This window comes from Ovis canadensis, chromosome 19 (assembly GCF_042477335.2).
Source record: "Ovis canadensis isolate MfBH-ARS-UI-01 breed Bighorn chromosome 19, ARS-UI_OviCan_v2, whole genome shotgun sequence".
In the NCBI taxonomy this organism is placed as follows: domain Eukaryota; kingdom Metazoa; phylum Chordata; class Mammalia; order Artiodactyla; family Bovidae; genus Ovis; species Ovis canadensis.
Genome location: NC_091263.1, coordinates 31,084,860 through 31,106,170, shown reverse-complemented (window position 1 = coordinate 31,106,170; position 21,311 = coordinate 31,084,860). Strand labels below are relative to the sequence as shown.

General features: G+C 38.5%; 1 protein-coding gene across 4 annotated transcripts in view; it reads right to left on the bottom strand.

The window, feature by feature from the left end:
* The window catches only part of KIF15 (kinesin family member 15), a 69,145-nt gene that overhangs the window by 37,042 nt on the left and 10,792 nt on the right, over window positions 1-21,311 (bottom strand). For 2 of the 4 annotated variants that reach the window (XM_069562246.1, XM_069562248.1), the window contains exons 5-16: window positions 18,159-18,196; window positions 14,656-14,753; window positions 13,194-13,373; window positions 10,237-10,446; window positions 8,369-8,494; window positions 7,909-8,031; window positions 5,003-5,126; window positions 4,385-4,461; window positions 3,950-4,159; window positions 2,875-3,052; window positions 1,275-1,437; window positions 389-530 (exon numbers count right to left, since the gene is read on the bottom strand). In XM_069562246.1, the coding sequence (XP_069418347.1) occupies window positions 389-530; window positions 1,275-1,437; window positions 2,875-3,052; window positions 3,950-4,159; window positions 4,385-4,461; window positions 5,003-5,126; window positions 7,909-8,031; window positions 8,369-8,494; window positions 10,237-10,446; window positions 13,194-13,373; window positions 14,656-14,753; window positions 18,159-18,196 (1,669 nt within the window). The remainder of the gene's footprint in view (window positions 1-388; window positions 531-1,274; window positions 1,438-2,874; window positions 3,053-3,949; window positions 4,160-4,384; window positions 4,462-5,002; window positions 5,127-7,908; window positions 8,032-8,368; window positions 8,495-10,236; window positions 10,447-13,193; window positions 13,374-14,655; window positions 14,754-18,158; window positions 18,197-21,311) is intronic. The other 2 variants (XM_069562247.1, XM_069562249.1) reach the window with 1 other exon arrangement.

Below are 21,311 nucleotides of genomic sequence, written 5' to 3'. Positions count from 1 at the left end.
CATAAAAATAAAAGGGTATGGTCATTAAAACAATGCATCGTTATCATGTTATCAGTCAGAACACTGGGAGAAAATACAAAGTCCAGAAACAGAACAATTCATATATGGAAAGTTCAAATTAGTAAGGAAAGTAAGGTTGATTTTAAAAAAAAGGTAAACCCAGAGGTCATGCCAGTTAAAAATAAAATAGCAGGGACATCCCTGGTGGTCCAGTAGCTAAGAGTCAGCCCTTTCAATGCAAGGGGCCAGGTTCATTCCCTGCTCAGGGAACTAGGTCCCACATGCTGCAACTAAGAGTTTGAATGCTGCAACTAACACCCAGCACAGCAAATAAATAAATATTAAAAAAAAATTTAGACACCACTGATTTAAGCTGCAGATTACCTACCTTCAGTGTTTCAGCATGAATTTTACTCAGTTGAGAAACTTCTTGCCGCTGGCAGACTTTTGTTGCTTCCAAAAGGTTTTCAAGATTAAGGTTTGCTTTTTGCAAAGACTGAATCTCTGATTCTAATTCCACCTGCCTTTTTCTAATAGATAAGATAAAATGGAGTATTTCAGGTAATAAGGAATGCCATACATTTGTAGGGTAGTTTATACTCTCACATAATTTTATAATTATCCCTTTAATCAGAGACTTTGGCAGATTAATACCCTCATTTTCCAACTGGGTGAGGTACAGTTCAGAGATTGATGACTGTTTAAAGTATTCAACCAGCAAATGGTATGCTCCAACTCAAAAGCCCAAATAATTCAACAACAATTCCATGTGACACATTATTTTTAAAACAAATATTTCTTTATCTTTTAGAATAGGATTAATCTTAGTTACATATAATATGAAGGTGGTTTATCTGCTTTCCTTTATACAGTATATCAAGAATGTTAACAAAACTGTAATTTCTAAAAATACCAATATAATTCATAACAGCAATGATTTAAATTTTGTGGTCAGATAAAGAATTCACAAATGAGTTTAACAGATACTCATCTCAATAGGTATATCCCTCAAAAGATTTGTATCACCTAGTTTACTAAATATATTATTAAAGACTAGAAGTTTAGGTCAATTGTACCTCAGTTTTTAAAAAATGACTGAAGAAAAAGAAAAGAGCAAGATGCAAGCCCTTTTGCTTCATGTCAAAACAAGTTAGCTGCTATATTAGAATATTTAAGGTAAATGCTCAACTAAAATCCTAACCAGGTTAAACACTAGACAAACCAACATTAAAGGATACTGAAACAGTAAGTATGAATGTGTATTTATACTTTACCTAGTTAGTTCTTTGAATTCTTCATACTCTTGCTTTGAATTATTCAGCTCTGTGTGAACTTGCAGGAGTTGTGCTTTTAACTTCTCAGTGTTCACTAATAAACACGGCTCTTTCAGAGCTTTTGGGGAGAATCCTTGCTGACCTGATAAGGAAACAACCTGGCCTTTGAAAGACAGAAAATCACAGAATATAATTTCTAAGTTCTCTGCCAAGTATCAATTTTGAAGCACAAGGAGGAAAAACAAAAAACAGTGGAAAATGAACCCTAACATACAAGAGCCTGTAACTCAAGAGGAAACAAGATACAACAGAATGTGTTGAAGAGTATTAAAAGTTGTTTTTGTGAAGCTGTGAAGCAACAGGATGAATGGGCATATTTAAAGCAACACTTTTTCCATTAAGAGAAAAGAACAAATAGTGACTGAAGTATAACACCCACACTGCTGGATAGAGAAGTCTCACCAGTTGAATTTTGCATGAATTAGTGTCAGCAGTCAATGAATTTTTAGCAAAGGAGATAAACAGCAAAGGCAGCCAGTCCAAAGAACTTGGTATCATCTACCAAGTAGAAAATACTGATTTTTAGGAATTCCTTAGATGACTGAATTTGTTGAAGAGAGTGTCACTGAGTTTCAGTATTGGAAAATACCACATAAAAATTGTTCAGAGAATGATGTTTAGAAGATAGTGAGGTTTAGAAATTACCATTAGTATCTTTGGAAGATAGTAAGTTAAGGTACTATCGAGGCCAAAATAACCAATGAAATATAGAGCACTGTAGGATATATAATACAAAAAATCTGATTTTAACTTTACATCTAAAATCATGGTCTCTCTACAAGCCATATTCCAAGAATTTTATTCTTTTGTTAATTCATAACAGAATGGAAAAAGGTTTGGAAAAGGAAATTTAAAAAAGCATTTTTTCTTTATCACTGCAGTATAAAAAGATTAGAATTATCTTCATTTCAACTAAATTCATTTCAACCTAAAAAGAAACAAAGACTGAAATATATGATAAAAGGACACGAAAATACTCAAAGAATGAGCAAACACAGACTGTCACCAAATCCCATAGCATTAATACCAGTAGCTGCCAAGCCTGTAAGTTAGATTAGTACTAACTAAACCACTTTTCAGAGAGTAACAGTAAACTTAAAGAACTAATGTATAACTAACAGAACCGAGTGGCAAGATGACCCGCAAACAAGACATCAGGATCAAAAACTGTGCTGGCTGGACCGTGCGTCTGACCGCTCTGACCAATCTCTCACACCATATAGTTGTTCATCATGGGGATAAATATCTCAGCTCTACAGTCATTCAGATTGTCATTAGTTAAGCACTTTTCAAACACTTAATACAGGAAAATTCCATTCAATAAAAATGTAAAGTATCAAGATCTGTAAGACAGAGATATAGGAGTATTCCCTTGCTCATGGGTATCTATTAGCCTACATGAAGAATAAGTATGTATACAGGAAATTTGCACAACAAGTCTGGAGGCTAAAGTGCAAACCCTCAGGGAAAGGCAATATCAAGGTCCTTATAAACAATCTCCCTGCCCCTAGAAGACATGTTTACAACAATCATTTCTTACTTTTGTCATTTTTCTCTGTTCCAGATACTTCGAAGAAAGCTTTTTCCAGGACTGCAATGGTCTGGGCATCCATTTCGTGGGCTCTTTTCACAGGCTCTAACAGTCTCAGTCTTCTGTTCTCCTCCCTGAGGGAATGATTTTCCATAGCATATTTTGCCACTCTGGGGTGGTGCTCTATCTGTGACATGGAAGAATTAGAGACATATATTTACAAACGTGACCATTTTAGAGAACAACTTTTTCTGAAAACCAACAGAAAACACTGTGGACACCACAGCAAATATGGAGCATCTCGGTTTTTATGATCAGACTGAATATGTGCATATCCTACAACTCTCAGGTCTATGTTTGGGTCTGAAAATTCAAAACTTCTCCATCTACTCTTGGAACTCACCCAGACACCTTCAATAAGCATACGGGGTGTACCCTGTGGCAGACTCTTCATGCAAGGGAGACTGCTTCAATTAACACATGAAAATAATAAGAAAACTCTCTACTGACTACAGCGGAATGCCCCTCAAGATATAGTAAATGAAAAGGTTGAAGCACAAAAAAGTGTATATGGTAGCTGTCTATTGTGCACAAAAGGAATAAAAGCCAAAATATCTGTATTGGTCTGAAAATGCATAAAAACCTCTTGAAAAATGTACACTCTGCTAAGAGATTATCTTTGTTTCTTAATAATGTGCCTGGTGTCAACTATCCATCCTCCCAGGGAAAAGGAAAAACAACAAAACTTTGATGAGCTCAACTGCAAACTGACTCTGATAACCCCAACTGCCCCTGGAAGGAACTGTACCTGGCCTGCCGGGGCTGAGTGCTACCGCAGCAGTATCACAACTTCCTCCCTCTTCCCTGCAGGTTTTACTATTTTAGAAAAATGGGATGTGTGTGTGTGTACGCACATATGTAGTGGGGTGGGGGGCTGTTTGAATTATATAATGATACTGTCAGTTCAATTCATTAACTCACTTTCTCTTGCATTACATTACAAGAATTTGCTGACCAGTTTGGTGACTGACTTATACTTGTCCTGAATCTCTTTTTAGAATTACTGTGAATGTCATGTACTCACTTGTTCTCGCAGAGTTTGAATCTCATCCCTCAGTTCCGAAAGCAAACGGTCCTGCTCCTCGGGCAGAAAACTTCCCCGGGATTCCTTATGGAGCTTTTCCAGGCGCATTATTTGATCCTCTCGGAATTTCACGATCATTTTATTCGACTGAATGAATTTTTCTTTTTTGAGGGTGAGATCTTCCAATTGCATAACTTTTTCTACCAGAGACTTCAGAAGTTCAAAATTTGATTAGACATAAAAAAATAACTGGGCTTCCCTAAATTTCCACAAACCAAGCAACAAACACTAACTTCACATTTAATCTCAAAGTCAAAATTAAGTGTTTCAGTCTTCCTTTGTTTTACTGACTTTTGCCATTTATTTTACTCAGAAAAGTTCCATATAGTGAAAGCCTAAAATATCTTGAATCCCCTTTATAGTAAAGTTTCCTACCTTCTTTTCCTGTTCAGATTTCTTAAAGAACAACATTGCCTCTCGGAAATACTTGATGTAGTTAGTCTCATCTTTATCTGTAATGGGTCCAGTAAAAAACAAAAGGAAATAGGAAAAATGTTTTATCTCTCAAATTTTAAGAATAAGCAATGAGCTGGAATAGCCTTTGATGGACTGCTCTCTATTACTCTAAAAGAATCAGACTCTCATCACCACATGATGAATTTCAAATTAACTCAGTCTACAAATTAGCTATTCTTTGAAGAAAAGTAAGTCTCTGATATCCAATTTAGTAAACATATAAAGATTACATATGACAGAATCCAGAAGTGGATCTGAGTGATTTACTAGTACCTCTTTTTTTAAGCACTTATTAGGGATGCATTTTCAAAATTACTTCTACACCCCTCTCCCACCACATCTCACAGAACTCAGCACCTGCAGTAACTGTGAATTCTGTAGTAACCACGTCTGGTTTCTATGCAGGTGAAATAAACAGGAACAGATACTCGTGGGAAATCTGGATAGTCATACAGTGCTGTGCCTGTCATCAGAGGGTTCCCATACTACATCCACACCCAGATCTCCTCAGCTTAAAGTACACTGAGCTCATCTTACCTACGGTGTGCAAGCTTTCTGGTAGCATCTGCCCTGCAGTAAGCTGGGCCAGTTGCTCTTTGAGTCTCTTCACTTCAGCTTGGAGCTGGGTCACGTTTCCTTGCGTGTCTTCATTTACCACTGCCTGTTCAAGAATTTTTTTTTTTTTTAACCATTAAAAGAATGCTTTAGATTTGGGAGAATGGGAATTCTAACATGTATACTATCATGTAAGAATTGAATCGCCAGTCCATGTCTGACGTAGGGTGCAGCATGCTTGGGGCTGGTACATGGGGATGACCCAGAGAGATGTTGTGGGGAGGGAGGTGGGAGGGGGGGTCATGTTTGGGAACGCATGTAAGAATTAAAGATTTTAAAATTAAAAAAAAATAAATAAATTTAAAAAAAAAAAATAAAAGAATGCTTTATGAGTCATATAATCTTGTGTTTATATTTGTTTGTATGGTCTGGAGTGTATGTATATTTGTTTTGTATGGTTTGTTTATATGGTTTGTATGGATGAAGACCAAACAAATTGACACTTGCCTCTCACCAAGAGTCTGCAGGCTTCCAGAATTGGTGTGCTGGCGGGAGGGGAGGCTTCTTTTCCCTGTGCCATCACGCCTAGGACCAGAGATCTTTCCCTCCCCTCCCTATGCCCCACTTAGGTCTCTCATCTGTTTACTAGCCCTGGGCCTTGCTGGGATGGTTCACTCCTGAAGTGAAGTGAAGTGAAAGTCACTCAGTCGTGTCTGACTCTTTGTGATCCCACGGACTATACAGTCCATGGAATTCTCCAGGCCAGAATACTGGAGTGGGTAGCCTTTCCCTTCTCCGGGGGATTTTCCCAACCCAGGGATCGAACTGGGGTCTCCTGCATTGCAGGCAGACTCTTCACTGAGTTATCAGGGAATCCCGGTTCACCACTGGCGTCAGCATATATGCACCTAACACTGCTTCTTCCTGCGACCGACAGCCCCATCCCATCAAGAAGGGCAAACACCTCCCTTGGTGTCACCTCCCCCTGTCTTTGCTCACTAAAGAGGGGTGAGAACTGCAGGGCTGGCCTGAGCTCCCCTGGCTCCACCCTCTCCAGAGAAATTCAACCCTGTGTCTTCCTAACAGTCCTCATAGAGGGGAAGGTGGTTTGACAACTCCATTTGTGTTTTATTATCACAGTAAATGCTCTTTCAAAGAAATGTCTTCTATCAGAAGGCTTCTAAGGAGTTTACAGTCTCACAAAACCCATGTGGTGTTAACAAGACTCAAGAGCTAATGGGACTTCGCTGGTGGTCCAGTGATTAAGTACTACCAATGCAGGGGGCCTGGGTTCTATCCCTGATTAGGGAACTAGATCCCACATGCCACAACTAAGACTTGGCAGAGTCAAAAAACTTTTTTAAATAATAATTTTAAAAAAAAGGCCAAGAGCTGAGTACCAACCAAATCAAATACCCAATACTCCAGAGTGAGAGGGAAATCTCTGACAGCCCCAAGCTTCCCATGTTCCTCTCTTAGGCTGGTCTGCCCACTGGGAAGGACTGTTCACTCTTAAGTCTCCAATATCTGAGTCACTTTTCCCTGGGAGGCTGCAGCAGAGGACTTACCATTGATAGTGACTAGTATAAGGTTCCTAGTTTTCTTATTTCATATGTTAAGAAGTCATTTCCAGTTGCTTCTGCTTCTTAAGGACAGCCTCATCACAAGGCACTCCTATACACTATGACATCACAATCTCACATTGGTGATGTCATAATTCTAATTATCCCTGCCGCTTTCCATTCTCCAAAAACTTCTAGTAAGTCCCAAGAGATAGGGTCAGGAAATGCTAATGATTTCTCTTCCTTGTATTAGAGATATCCTACAAAGAGATCATAATCCAATCAAATGACTGAGTAACCAGACCCATACTCTTCTGACTTATCCAACGGAAGAAGCATCATGAACCTCTTTGCTTTTACCATGATGAGATGATCAGGGAATCTATTTTGTGGGGCAAGAATGACCACTATCTCCTTTGAAAGAGAAAGGAAATTAATTTGCTAATATATGCATTTTGATTCTTCTGTTTAGAACCAAAGAGGCCTCCAACCAAACCTCTCCAAAACAAGTGGGGAACTCCTTGGTCTTTTGACAGTCTGCACCAGGGGTTAGCCAAGTGCTGCTTGACCATAGCTGTCCTCATGTGTTTACACAGCATCTACAGCTGCTTTCTTACTAAAAAAAGCAGAGATGAGTAGTTGGGGCAGAGACCATACAATCCACAGTCCAAGAAGCTGCAATTATTTATCACTTGGACCATTTACATGAAAACTTTTTGGACCACCTGTACAAGAATATCAAATAAACTTTATTTTTTTTCCTCTTTCTTTTTGGCCATGCTGTGCAGCATGTGGGATCTAGTTCCCAGATCAGGTATCAAACCGACATCCCCTGAAGTGGAAGCAGAGTCTTAACCACTGGACTGCCAGGGAAGTCCCAGAAACTTCTGGTATAGAAAGAAAAACAAGGAATCCCTGGAGTTACAGACAACTTGAAAGACAAAGTTTGTCAAGGTCATCAAAATTATTTTCCTAGTGGATCCTCTCACCCTTAGCACCCAGCTCTGTTAGCATAGTTTAGGTACATAAATTTAGTCTCCAACCCAATTACAAAGGAAAAACTTTCCCTTCCCTTAAGAAAAAACAGGCCAAATAATAATGACCATAAGACCTAATCTAGGTCTCAAATTACACGATCTATACAGAAGGCTAGGAAAGATGGAAACAGAAACCTTGCTTACAGTTAGGCTTTCACAACATAGAAATAAATAAAAGCTAATGCTAATTTCAGGGCAATTACAAAAGTGCCAGCTTCAATATATTTTAATATATATTTATTATACTTTAATATATTTTAAATTTACTTAAATATACTCAGTATTTTACCTTATTTTTAATCAGCTTGGCTCTTTGAGCAAAATTAAGTGTTGATAGGGTTTCACCAAAACACCTAGATCCAGGATGAACATTTGCAATTATGACTGTTTTGGCATTACCTCCAAGGGAATCCTGTTTAATGATATAAATGGCACACATTTCAGGGGAGAAACCAAAAGATATGACATAAACGAACCTATCTATGAAACATAAACAGACTCACAGATGTAGAGAACAGACTTGTGACTGTCAAAGGGGAGGGGGGTGGGGGAGGGAAGGACTGGGAGTTTGGTATTAGCAGATGTAAACTATTATACATAAGATGGATGAACAACAAGATTCTACTATATAACACAGGCAACTATATTCAATACCCTGTGATAAACCATAAAGCAAAAGAACATTAAAATAGAATGTCATAGTGAGCATAACCAAAAAAGGGGCTCAGGAACCCAGTGATCTACTTTACCCGGAGTAAGAAGGTAAGTTTGGAGTCTCTGTAGCAAATATGTCTCTGTTTTCCATTACCCACATCGACAAGCGCAGTAATCACCTGGCCCAGGCAGCTCAATGATCGGTTTATGTTCCCTGCTTCCTAGGGTGTTAGGGAAAAAAAACAAAAATTGAGATGCACTGATTTCTTTTTAGTAATTTGAATTAAAATATACCTAGCAGGGTGGTAAGTCTGAATGGAAAGGCAAGACAGGGACAATGCTAGTTAAGGGTAAGTAACTTCTCAGCAAAAAGATGTCCTCAACTGTGCCCTAACCTTCTCCTATTGAGGCACACACTGCAATTCTAATACTATTCAAATTCAAACATAAAAATCATTGAAGGAAAAAATACTGTTATCAACTCATGATTGTAATAGTTTTCAACTGACCTATAGGCAGGGATAAAATCAAGAAGAGAATAGATGAAAACATGTTAAAGTAGTAAATTACAAGCATATTCTTCAAGCCTTTTTTATGTTAAAATGTTTGCTACATTATAAAGGTATGGTAACTAACATCCCACTCCCATGTCCCACAAAGCTATTAGTGAACATATTATAGATAAGAGAACATTCACTCTAATTCTGTAAATTCGAATTTACATATATCAAATGTAAATTAGAATTTACATTTATTATATGTAAACATAAAATGTCCTTAAAAGAGTGGTTTGGGGAGGAAAATGTTTGGGTTAAACCTTTTACTTTAGGCAACGTATTTTTGATAACTGAGTCTGCAGAGATGGGAGTATAGAAAAAAGAGAAGAGAAATGGAAATTATTAAGCAAGATGCACTGAGTTCAGAGCTGCCACACTGTTACCATTCTTAAAAGTGGTTTAGGGCCATAGTCGCGAGCACTGTCTATGGAGCTGGACTACTGCTTGAATCTCAGCTCAACTCAATCACGTGCCCCTGGAAAATTTACTTCTGTTTCTTCAAAATAGAAAGGATAATAGTATCATGTCCTAGAATTCTTAGGAAGGATAAATAGTTTTATATGAAGCATGTAAAATAGACCCAGCATATGTCCTATTATGAACATATGCTATTTTTCTTTGCTTTATGTCACCATGAAACACAAATGTGAGACAGCCTGAAGCTGTCTGAGAGCTCAGGAGGCTCAAATCCTCGCTTTCAAGGCAAACAGCACACTCTCCTCCACCATTTCTGACTCTTGGCTCTCTGCACCCATATGCCCTAACATGTGGAATCACACACTTTGTTGACAGTACAGGTCACAATACACATGCACGTGTGCTCGCTCGCTTCAGTCACATCCAACTCTTTGCGGCTATATGGACTGTAGCCTGCCAGGCTCCTCAATCCAATGGAATCTCCAAGCAAGAATACTGGAGTGGGCTGCCGTACCCTCCTCCAGGGGATCTTCCCTGACCCAGGGACTGAACCCACGTCTGCACTGCAGGCAGATTCTTTAACCACTGAGCCACCTGGGAAGACCACAACACGTATATACGTTAGTAGTTCACATTGCCGAGAACCTCTGGTAATGCCTTAACCTAGAATGAAGTCCTTAATCCTTAACTCAAGAACTACTTCTTTCCCACGCTTCCCCCAAGTAAGGGGCATGTCATGTCCTCCTTCCTCTGAACCCTGCTACCACTCATACCATCGACCCTTTTGGGTGACAGTGAATTCAAATACTCTTGCTCCTGACACTTGTCATATCCCATGTATGTTTATTGTCCCTACACTACAACAGAACTTTCTATACCTTTAGGATAGAACCAATTTCTTAATGCTTTGTAGCCATCAAAATACTGAGCTTGGTATTGACTTCTAATTCTCAGTCAAATTGAACTGAAGACCGTAATTCCAATCTTACCTTTAATCTCATGCCTTCTGCATGGGTGTCCTTTTGCCTTTCAGATCCTGCCAAATCCACCAGATTGAGAAGGGAGGTCCGTATATTCACAGTTTCATGGCTTTTCTCCATTGACTCTATTGTAATTGTAAAGACTGCGTGAGACCTAGAGGATTCTCTATTCATTGATGTCGAGGCGACACGTCTGTTCCTCCACCCTCCAGACAACACCTAGGCAAAAGGAAAATACACGATCACAACTTCCACGTTTTCACAACAGCTACAAACATCAGCAGGAAATCTGTAGAGGGTGGTGTGAGACTACTGGTCTACTGAGGAACATATGCACGTATGCACGCTAACTTTCCTTTCCCTTTCGTTTCTTGTTTCTTCTCTAGGTCATGAGACCAAACAAGCAGGAGATCAGAAGGCATAGGATCTAGAATGGGTTTTGCCATTTCTCTATTTGTATCAACGCAAGTCGTAAAATCTCTCTAAACCCTTTTCCCAAACTATGAGAAGTCAGATAAAGTAAATCTCAAAATTACCTTCAAGCCCAAAGCTTTGTCAGTCCTTTTGGTCTACGGAGTACTTGTTTTTACTTCCTATTCTGCCAGGAGCCGGCACAGGAGATCCCACCCATGACAAGGTCATGCGGAGAGGCCTGATGGGCAAGGCGAGTCAGGCTTCAGGGTTCCCCCTGGGTTTTCCTGAGCATCTACCCTGAAACCAAAATCTGTTTACTTTCTGCTATACTATATTCTTCTGACATTACCACCTTCTCTCTGGAAAGAGTTAATTCAGAGCTCCAGTTAACAGTCTCCTGCATATATAAAGAATGTTTCGGCTTAACTGACCAGGCTTTACAACTTATGGATTGTTTACAGCCCCCAACTGTGAGAGGCATGAAGCTCAAAACATCTTAAAGATATTAGAGCCTTTTGGAGCTAAGAATTAGTTTGGTGAAGAGTTTGTTGAGTTAATGTTTGCCGCCAGGCCTCCATATCCTTTATTTTTTAGGCACCTGAAGGATATTAATCAATGTAATTGGGATATAGAAAAAGAAATATAGTAGTTTTGATGTTAGCAACACTAGACTTTTGAGTTAATTAATTTTCTCTTTGTTATAAACCACTGTACTCCTTCATTGTTATAAATTGTTGTATCCTTGCTATGTAATAATGTAACTTTATTTAGTGCTTTCTGAAAGTGGCACCAGACTTTGTGAAGAACAACACTATAACCCTTATCAGAAAAGGGCCATAAAATGTTAATTGGCCTTCTGGCCAAAAGATGATGTAAATCACCTAAGACTTATGTATACAACTAGGTATACAGAGAGAAAGCCTGGTCTCGATAAGAGTCAGGGCAGTTGACACTGCATAATTTTGTATTATCCATTGATCTCTATGTATAATCAAAAGTATAAAAAGCCTTCTGAACAATAAAGGATGGACCAGTTTCTCGGACTAGTCTCTTGAACTAGTTTCTTGGAAATCTGGCTCCCCCTGTCTCTCTCTCTCTCTCTTTCTCCCTCTCCTTCCCTCTCCTTTTCTTGCTGAATTCCCATCTGGAGTGGGAAGGGAGGCTCGCCATGTCTACTTATTTGCCCTGGCTTCTAAGATCCGTGAGAGAGGGAGCCCAAGGCGGGGCACCCTCTGCTATTCAAACGGGCACTGGTGGCCCAATGTAGATGGTGCAAATCTCCTGTCCTGAGATTTTATTAGTTCTCCACATAAACCAAGTTATTCAGCCTCTTTTCTCCACTAAATTTTCCTACTACACTATTTCTTCCTAATCTCTCTTTTATATTTCTAAATAAATAAGTTTTTCCTCACCACGCCGTCTCCCCTTCGAATTACCCTGGACCCACCGGGGCTGGACCCCGGCACTACTCCCTGTGGCAGGCAGGCTACATGAAGGTTCAGATAGCAGGCTCTAAAATCAGATGAATACCAGTTCAACCCTTGTCTCCACTATCTACCAGTTGTGTGGTCTGGGGCCAAGTGATCTTTTCAAGGTGTAGTCCCATATGTGTAAAATGGGAATGTGGGTACCTCCTCACAGTGCAGAACATCTCAAACTATAATGTGCACGCTAACCACCTAGTCCCACTAAAGTTCAGATTCTGATTCACTAGATGTGAAGTAGAGGCTGAGATCCCGCATTTCTAACAAGCTCCCAGGTGACACTGATAGTATGAGAACTACATTTTTGAGTGGCAAGGTCATGATATGTATTGGATAAATAAAAGAAATTAGTCCGTCGGTCGGTCGGTTCAGTTGCTCAGTCGTGTCTGACTCTTTGCAACCCCAGAAATTAGTAGCTTACCTCAAAAAGCAGATAAAAAATTAAATGAAACAATATATACAAAGAAGTTAGTATAGGCTTCAACACATATACTCAATGAATAGAGCTGTTATAACCCTATTAACCAGTCACAGCATAAAAATGAAACTGTTTATACCTTTTATTTTTTGGTTAATTCATGCTTCCTTTTCATAACACCAAATACTGTACATTAAATATCAGATAAATAATGACCATTTACACAGCTGCAAAGAGAAAGAGCAATCCTCACTCAAACATGAGACAAATTTCAAAATACTATTAGCTTAAAAAAAGTGTGGGACTTCCATGTGGTCCAGCAGTTAAGACTCTGCACTCCCCATGCAAGGGGCCCAGGTTCAATCCTTGGTCAGGGAACTAGATTCTGCATGCCACAGCTAAGACCCGGTGAGACAGACAGACAGACAGTGAATGAATGGAATGAACAATACCAAACTAACCCAAAATCAAGGGGTCAAACATCTATTTTAACAAACGGGAAATTTATAAAATATGGTCATACTCTTTTTTTCTTTCCTTCTCATGAACATCCTGGCTGTGGCTTTACAAAATATCTTTAGTAACACAGTTCTTTCTTTCTTCACAGCACGCTATGTTGTCTGCGGAGCAAATCATTCAAAGTAGGGTACCTGATAGGCTTCAGCTGCTGAGGTCACCACCTGTTCTACCGCACCAACAACGAAGACCCCCTTCTTAATGTGCTCCCTTATGTACAGTCCAGCTGATGCAGAGTCCAGCAGGTCATAGATGTGCTCGTTGTAGATCTCAATAAATGAACACTTACAAAGAAAACTCTTTCCAACTCCAGCCTGTAAAAGAGAAGCCTGGTTTAGTGATATTGTTTTCATGAGTTCATCCCTACCTTTCATGAGCACTCATTTTTCACTCACTTCACAACATATAAATTCCCTAAAATATTATCCTTTACACGATACAAGATACTTAAAACTCAGTTTTAAAACATAGGTTACTAGTTTCAACACATCATTAACAGTTTTAAGCAGCATCAAATCGTGGTCCCAGGAGCCCTGACGTTTCCAACAGTACCTTGGAACCAAGATAGGGAACTAGGACTTGAGCGTGCCGAATGGGGAATTCCATTTTTTGCTTAATTGAGGTATAACTGATATAGAGCATTACACTAGTTTCAGGCATACAACACAATGACTTGATATTTGTATATACTGCAAAATGATCATAAGTCTAGTTAACATCCATCACCATACATAGTTACATAACTTCTTTTTCCTTGTGATGAAAATAGCAATTCCATTTTCACCTGTCATATACTGGACTTCCTCATAAGTGTATCTCAATCAACTGTTATATTTTCCAAATGACAGAAAATAAGGCATTTTTAAAGTCTCTCTTACAAAAAATAAACAAAAAGCCTTGCTATAGGATTTTTAACCACAGAAATGCATGTCACTAAATCTAATTCACTGGCACGTAATATGCTTGTCTAACTGCAATGGTAAGAGACAGTTTCTGCGAAGGAGTTAAGTGGTAACTCAATGTTATATATCAGTCTCCCTGGCACATAGGTAGTAGAATACAGAACACTAATGACTCTTAAGCCTGGAATTCACTAAGGTAACGATGCACAATAAAGAGAATGGCCCAATCTGGGAGCTAATGCAAAATGGAAGCCCACGTAGCCAGAACGACAGAGCCACACCATGTGTGAAGCAAGATCATGGTCAGATGGTAGCGGGTAAAGCAGGTAAAGATGGCCCGTTACTACTGTCAGCCTAGGTGCAGGTAGGTGACATGGCTTTATGAATCTGTTTTCCTCAGTTAAGATTTTCTTTACACTTTCTCTTCTGTAAAATCTGAGTGTCTAAGAAGCACTACTTTCTACTTTCTTTTAATGTCAGGTCAAGGATGATGCATGTTTTATAGACTAAAAACCTTTAGAAATAGAAAACTCAGAATCCTTAATTTTATCTTGAGAACCGAAGGATTTTTTTATACCACTCTAGCCTATCCACGTGTAGATGACCAATTATACCCCTCCATGTATCATGAACTATTAACTACTCAAAAGTAGATATTGCATAGAATTCTCTTTATTTTTACAATAAGTTTTACCTTCTCTTTTTCGTGTTCAATTAAGGAAAACAAATATTCAAAACTTCGAGGGATTACTCCTCTCAGATTATGAGAAAAATTATCAGATTCAGATGGTCCTAAAGAAAAACATAAAAACACAGATATGTTACTGCTCATTTTTATTCTGTAACAGGAGTCCTTCAAAATGGCAACAGTGAAAGACAATTTAACAGAAGACACATTGTATAATCAGTTTCTTCTGGGCTCCCAAGCAAGTTAATTTGTGGTAAGAGATGGCATAAGAGAACCAATCAACAGGTGCATGATAGTCACTAAGCCACTTGAAAAAGCAGCTGTTGTTTGATAAATTTAAAAATCCACTGAAGTCCCAAGCTTGAAATGTTTCCTTCTGCAGATATCAGAATCAGCAGAAATAACAAGCAATTATACTTTACTGTTGCATAAGACAGTCATCTCGGATGACCTTTATATACTGGCAGTGTGGCCACGAGCTCATTAAATACTTAATCTCTTTGAGGTTTTCACTATAAAATGGAGATAACAATGGAAATAACTATCTCACAGGGTATAAAAATTAGCCTTAGCTAGCATTTTCTTAATTGGGCAATAAAAGCCAGGGTGGTAACAAAGATACTGTAGGAATACATCACAAGATTCCTATACAGAGAAACTGAAGAGGAATCCTACCTTTATTTTGTTAACACTGGAGAAAGGGGGAAATGTAGTAGATGAGTTTTTGGAATATTAATTCAAACAAGCTATATTTAGCAGAAAAAATTATATAGCTGCTGCTGCTAAGTCACTTCAGTTGTGTCCGACTCTGTGACCCCACAGACGGCAGCCCACAAGGCTCCCCCGTCTCTAAAAGTTACTGTACGTATTAGTTAATTACACCTTAGAGGCCACAGTAACTAAGAAAATGCTGGTGTATGCAAGAAAGCTACAGAAAATAAATTTTAAAATATTACCATCTTGATGTGCTATATCTAAAATATATTAAATGGACCTTGTAAACTGTACCTTAAATATATGTGTGTGTGTGTATATATACATATGTATATAAACACAAACAGTAGAAAAATGGGAGAACATAGAGGACAGAATTTTTAACATTTTCCTACTAAATTCTATACAAAGGTATTCAGCACACTCGTCACAGTTACCTTATTCTTGCCTAGTCTCCTGACTCAGCTTGCAGCCCTCCTTCTGCTCTAGCCCCTTCTTATAGTCTCTACTCCATTCAGCTGCCTGAGTAGTACTTTCAATTTAACTTCATTTCGTGCAATGCTTCTTAAACACAAACAAACAACAAACCTTCCCATGACTTCACATCCCCTCATAAAAAAAATCCAAAATCCATGACTTGCCCTCTGGCTACAATTCCAACCTGCCCCTAATTCTGGAAAATTCCACTCTAGCCCCATGTGTCTTCTTGCTGTTCCCTGAATACTTTTCAGCATACTCCCAAATCGGGGCTTGCCTGTGAATCTGCAGGGACAGCCCCTCTGCAGAAGATTCTTCTCCTATAGTCTCAAGGTTCCTTCTCATTTCATTCAGTAAGTCTCTTTTATTATTTTTTTTCTTTAGCCATGGACTTTATTGTTTGCATATTTCCAATTATTATTCTATACACAAATGTTAATTTCTTACAAAACTCTGTATTCCATATTGCTAGGTCACTTCACTCTTCATTTTATGTCACATTTCCATCAAGAACTATTTCCCCAAATCACAATCTGCCTGATTGTGTGTTGTTGTTGTTCAGTTGCTAAGTTGTGTGTGACTCTGTGATGCCACAGACTAGCCCACCAGGCTCATCTGTCCATGAGATTTTCCAGGCAAGAATGCTGGAGTGGGTTGCCATTTCCTTCTCCACAGTAAGTCTCTTCAAATGTCACCCCAAGAGGCCTCTCTGATTCACCAACCTAAAACAGTACCCCCTGCTCCTTTTTATCCCCTTATTTTTCTTCACAGCACTTATCATTGCTGCTGTTCAGTCACTAAGTCATGTCCAACTCTGCAACTCCATGGGCTGTAGCCCACAGGCTCCTCTGTCCTTGGCATTTCCCAGATAAGAATACTGCAGTGGGTTGCCAGTTCCTCTTCCAGAGGATCTTCCTGACCCAAGGACTGAACCTGCATCTCCTGCTCAGCAGGCAGATTCTTTACCAATGAGCCACTAGGGAAGCCCATAGTACTCATTACCTCTGGCTTAAGCACTAGAGATTCATTTGCTTTCAATTGTACATCCCCCCATGAGAATTATAAGCTCCAAGAGAGCCTTGACATTGCCTTCTATTTGAACAGACCACCAGAGCCTTGAAGAGTGCCTGGCATATTTTAGTACTCATTTATATGTATGTTGCTGTAATTTCGGAGAAAGGAAGACTTTTCTTACTAAAACTCACAATTCAGAAACCATTAAAAATTCAACCTGAAATTTAACCATATAAAAATAAACATTTTGGCATAAGAAATACTTATGTAAGCCAACAGAAAAAAAAACTAGAGAAAAATCTGTCATCTGTATCATAGACAAAGAGCTAATCTATTTTATGAATCCCCACAAATGAGTAAGAAAATGATAAGCTAATTTTTAAATAAGAAAAACAGCTTGAATGTGCATTTAACAGAGAGGCTATTTAAATGTTCAATAAATGTAGAAAAGGTGGTCAGTGGACATTAAGGAAGTGCAAATAAAAACACAATGAGACAGTACTACACACACTCCATAACAACTCAATTTTTTAAAAGGACAATATGAAGTGTGGACATGTGCATGGAGTGCTGGGAAATTCCATGCTGACACATCTCTATCATGGCCCTACCTGCAAACGCTGGACGTACACATACTATGAGCCAGCAAGTCCACTCCCAAAAGTTTACAGTTCAACAGAAATGAATTTTAAAAGACACATACAAGAAAAAAATGTCCATAACACCATTATTCATGGGGTCTAAAACTCTCTAGCAACAGCAGAATGGAAAATGTGGTCTATTCATACAATCATATATTATACAGTAATGGAAAAAACTACTACTACATGCAATAACATGAGTGAATCTCAGAAACTTCATGCTGACAGAAAGACTCCAGCCATAAAAGAGCAAACACAGTAAAATGTCATTCACAGACGTGCAAAAGCAAGCGAGACTAGTGACGACAGAAGTCAGAGCAATACACGCGTCATGGGCGGGAGTGGGAGCAGCTACTGACTAAGGGTCTGGGTCAGAAGAGTGGTTATACGGGTATATAAATATGCAAAGATTCATTAAGCCCTCTTCAAAAGTTGTTAGTTAAGCACATATTCTGTGCTAAGCTTTGACCTGGAAACAGCCAATAACACAGATTTCACTATTATATAATGGAAGTCGCAATCTGACAAGAACGTGGGAAATGACCCTAATTTCATGAGTTCAACATCATACACAGAAAGTATGACTTTCCAAAAAGCATGCTAAGTTCTGTTATCACAAAAGAGTAGACTAACCCAGTAAATGTTAATCTCTAGTTTACTTACCCATCATGGTAAATGTTTTCCCTGAACCAGTCTGTCCACTGTAAAAAAGAATGTTTTATATATTATTTTCACACATGAAACTTAGAAGACTACCTAATTTTAATACGGTCTACTAGTATATACATTTTCCCCACAAAGAACTAATTTTCTTTCTTTCTTAAAATTTATACCAGGTAAAAAGTGAATGATCCATTTTCTTTCTCTCTTATTCTACTACTAAGAGCTAACTACTCTGAATTGTCTGATTAGTCCTTCCAGAGTATACAAACACAGCCATCAGAGTTTTCATTTAATTTTTATTTACAAAATTGGAATGATGTTATTCATACTTCTTTGCAATCTGGTTTTTTCCCCTCTTAATTTTATTTCAGACATTTTTCTACATGGGTAAATAGAAATCTACCTCTTTATGTTTAATGGCTATGTAGTACTCCATGAATGTATCATAATTTATTGAACCAGAACCAACTGGATTTTTTTCCTAATTTTTTTCTATTCTAAATAATACCACAATTCTCCTAAATTCTACCTTTAAAAGATACTAAGATATGGTCATACTAAAAATAAAACAATTAAAAACAACCTTATGCTATAGGCTTATTTTGGGTAGTGTCATAATTTCTCAGGTACCCTGAGAAACAGGGGTAACAAACAAAATACAAAAATAAAAATTTAAGTTGAATATGGTTGTCAGTTAGGATGATAAATGTGTTTAGCTTGGATTCATAGCACAAACATAAAATTTTGAGTTTACTTTTTGGTTCAATGCCCCAAGAGCTAGAAAACAGCATAATCTACCTGTTTATCTATTTCTTTTGGAAGCAGGTTGGAAATAAGTTCTTTAGTTAACTCAGAATGAGAAACGGATATTGCTGAGTGCCCTACTTGAAAGTGAAGGGGACACTATTAACAATAACTTTAGGAACTTCCTTGGCAGTTGAGTGGCTACGACTCCATGCTTCCAGTTCTGGGAGCTCACATTCGATCCCTGGTCAGGAAACAAGATCCCACATGTCGCAACCAACAACTGGTGTGGCCAAATATATTAAATAAATAAAGATTTTTAAAAATAGCTCATGAACCAGTAAGTAAGCTCATTCAACCAATAAATCAATGCTCACTTCTCTCCATGTACTTCTCCTTTCTACCCTCAACTACCAAAAGTAATTTTCAAAGTAAATACTATGATTAGTATGCCTACAGGAAACACTTTGAAGATACATAATCTCTGGTTACTGGGGATTTCATTTTTGAGCTTTACCACTTAAAATATTCTGTGAGAAAGAATCCTTTCTTCTCTTGAGAAGAAATATGAGAAAATGGTTAAGTGCTTCACTGATGAAGAGAGAACGTTTAGTTCTGCAGAACACAACTGAAAAGCAAGCATGAAAGGCAAAGGGAAATTTTCAAGGAAGAAAGTGTGTGCAAGATGAACCCAAGCTTCAGACTTCTGGATTTTTATTTACTTTTATTTTGAGCCTATTAAGGATAAACCAAGGGTACATATACACACACAACAATCAGCTATTCAAAATGAACTATATAATTCACTAAATTCACTACATTCTATTAAAAACTTCTGGCTCTAGACAAAATTAGGAAGTCTGTTGCTAGAAGAAAAGGAAAATATAATTATAAAATTCACCTTGTATACCTGCCAAGATTGTCAGCTTACATGCTAATATTAAATACAGAGCAATATTTGAAGGCTGCCAATACTTAGAAATTCACAATCACTGTGCACTTAATTTATTTTGGCTGCACTGAGGGGTCTACAGGATCTTAGTCCCCTTTCCCCGGAGAAGGCAATGGCACCCCACTCTGGTACTCTTGCCTGGAAAATCCCATGGACAGAGGAGCCTGGTAGGCTGCAGTCAATGGGGTCGCTAAGAGTCGGACACGACTGAGCGACTTCACTTTCACTTTTCATTTTCGTGCATTGGAGAAGGAAATGGCAACCCGCTCCAGTGTTCTTGTCTAGAGAATCCCAGGGATGAGGGAGCCTGGTGGGCTGCCATCTATGGGGTCACACAGAGTTGGACACGACTGAAGTGACTTAGCAGCAGCAGCCGTTCCCTTTCCCAGGCCACTGCAGTGAAAGCACCAAGTCCGAATAACAGGCCCACCAGGGAATTCCCATCATTATGCACTTTCAATATATGTCTTGAAGACAGTTTGATAGTTTCTTATACTATAGGACCCAGCAACTGTATCTGTAGATATTTACTCAAGTGATTTGAAAACTTATGTTCACATAAAACCCAATATTCGAATCTTTGTACTAACTTATTCATAATCACTAAAAACTGGAAGCAATCAGAGAAAGACAAAAAGAAAGAAAAAGCTACTGACGCATGCAACAACACAGAAAAATCCCAAATACACTTTACCAAACAAAAAAGCTAGATCCAAAAGGCTACATATTGAGTGATTTCTTTGGAAAAGGCAAAACAACGGCAATGGAAAATATATTAGCGTATCCAGCTGTTGGGAGAAAAAGAAGTGGTTGACTATGAATGCAAGAGGAACTTTGAAGGGAAAGGGACTGTTCTCTTCAGGAGGCATGCCAAAAACATGACTCTGCAACTGTCGATACACTATACAGCCGTACATCACAAAGGGTGACTAATAAACAAGCAAAACACATCAAACTAGGATTCAGAGACCCCAGGATGAAATGCATCTAACTGAATTACAAGTTCATGACACACTGAATTTAAGGCAGTAGGCAGAAAAGGAGCTGACCTAAGTTGACAAAATGAGGTTTTGATTAGAAATTGTAGTCCTTGGGGAAAAAAAGGGTCTGTGCATCAACAATGTACTCAGTAAAATTGTTTCTCACAGGGATCCAGGCTAACAATTTGGAAACTGCTTTACATGTGTACTGGGGCTGAACAAATAAATAAACGGATGATAGCAGTAGGAATCCAGGTTTCTGTCAGCCAGGAAGTTACAGATAAAAAAGAAAGGAAGGTTAGAATGAACCCATGTCGATTCTCAACTGTTGGATTAGTCAGACATCAGCATAAACTCAAGGTTAGCTTACTGTATATATTCAAAAGAAACAGACAGGAACAAAAACAATTGTAGATATGTCTCCACACATGACTCAGTGTATGTGCATATATTACCAAGCTCTGTCTCCCTAGATGG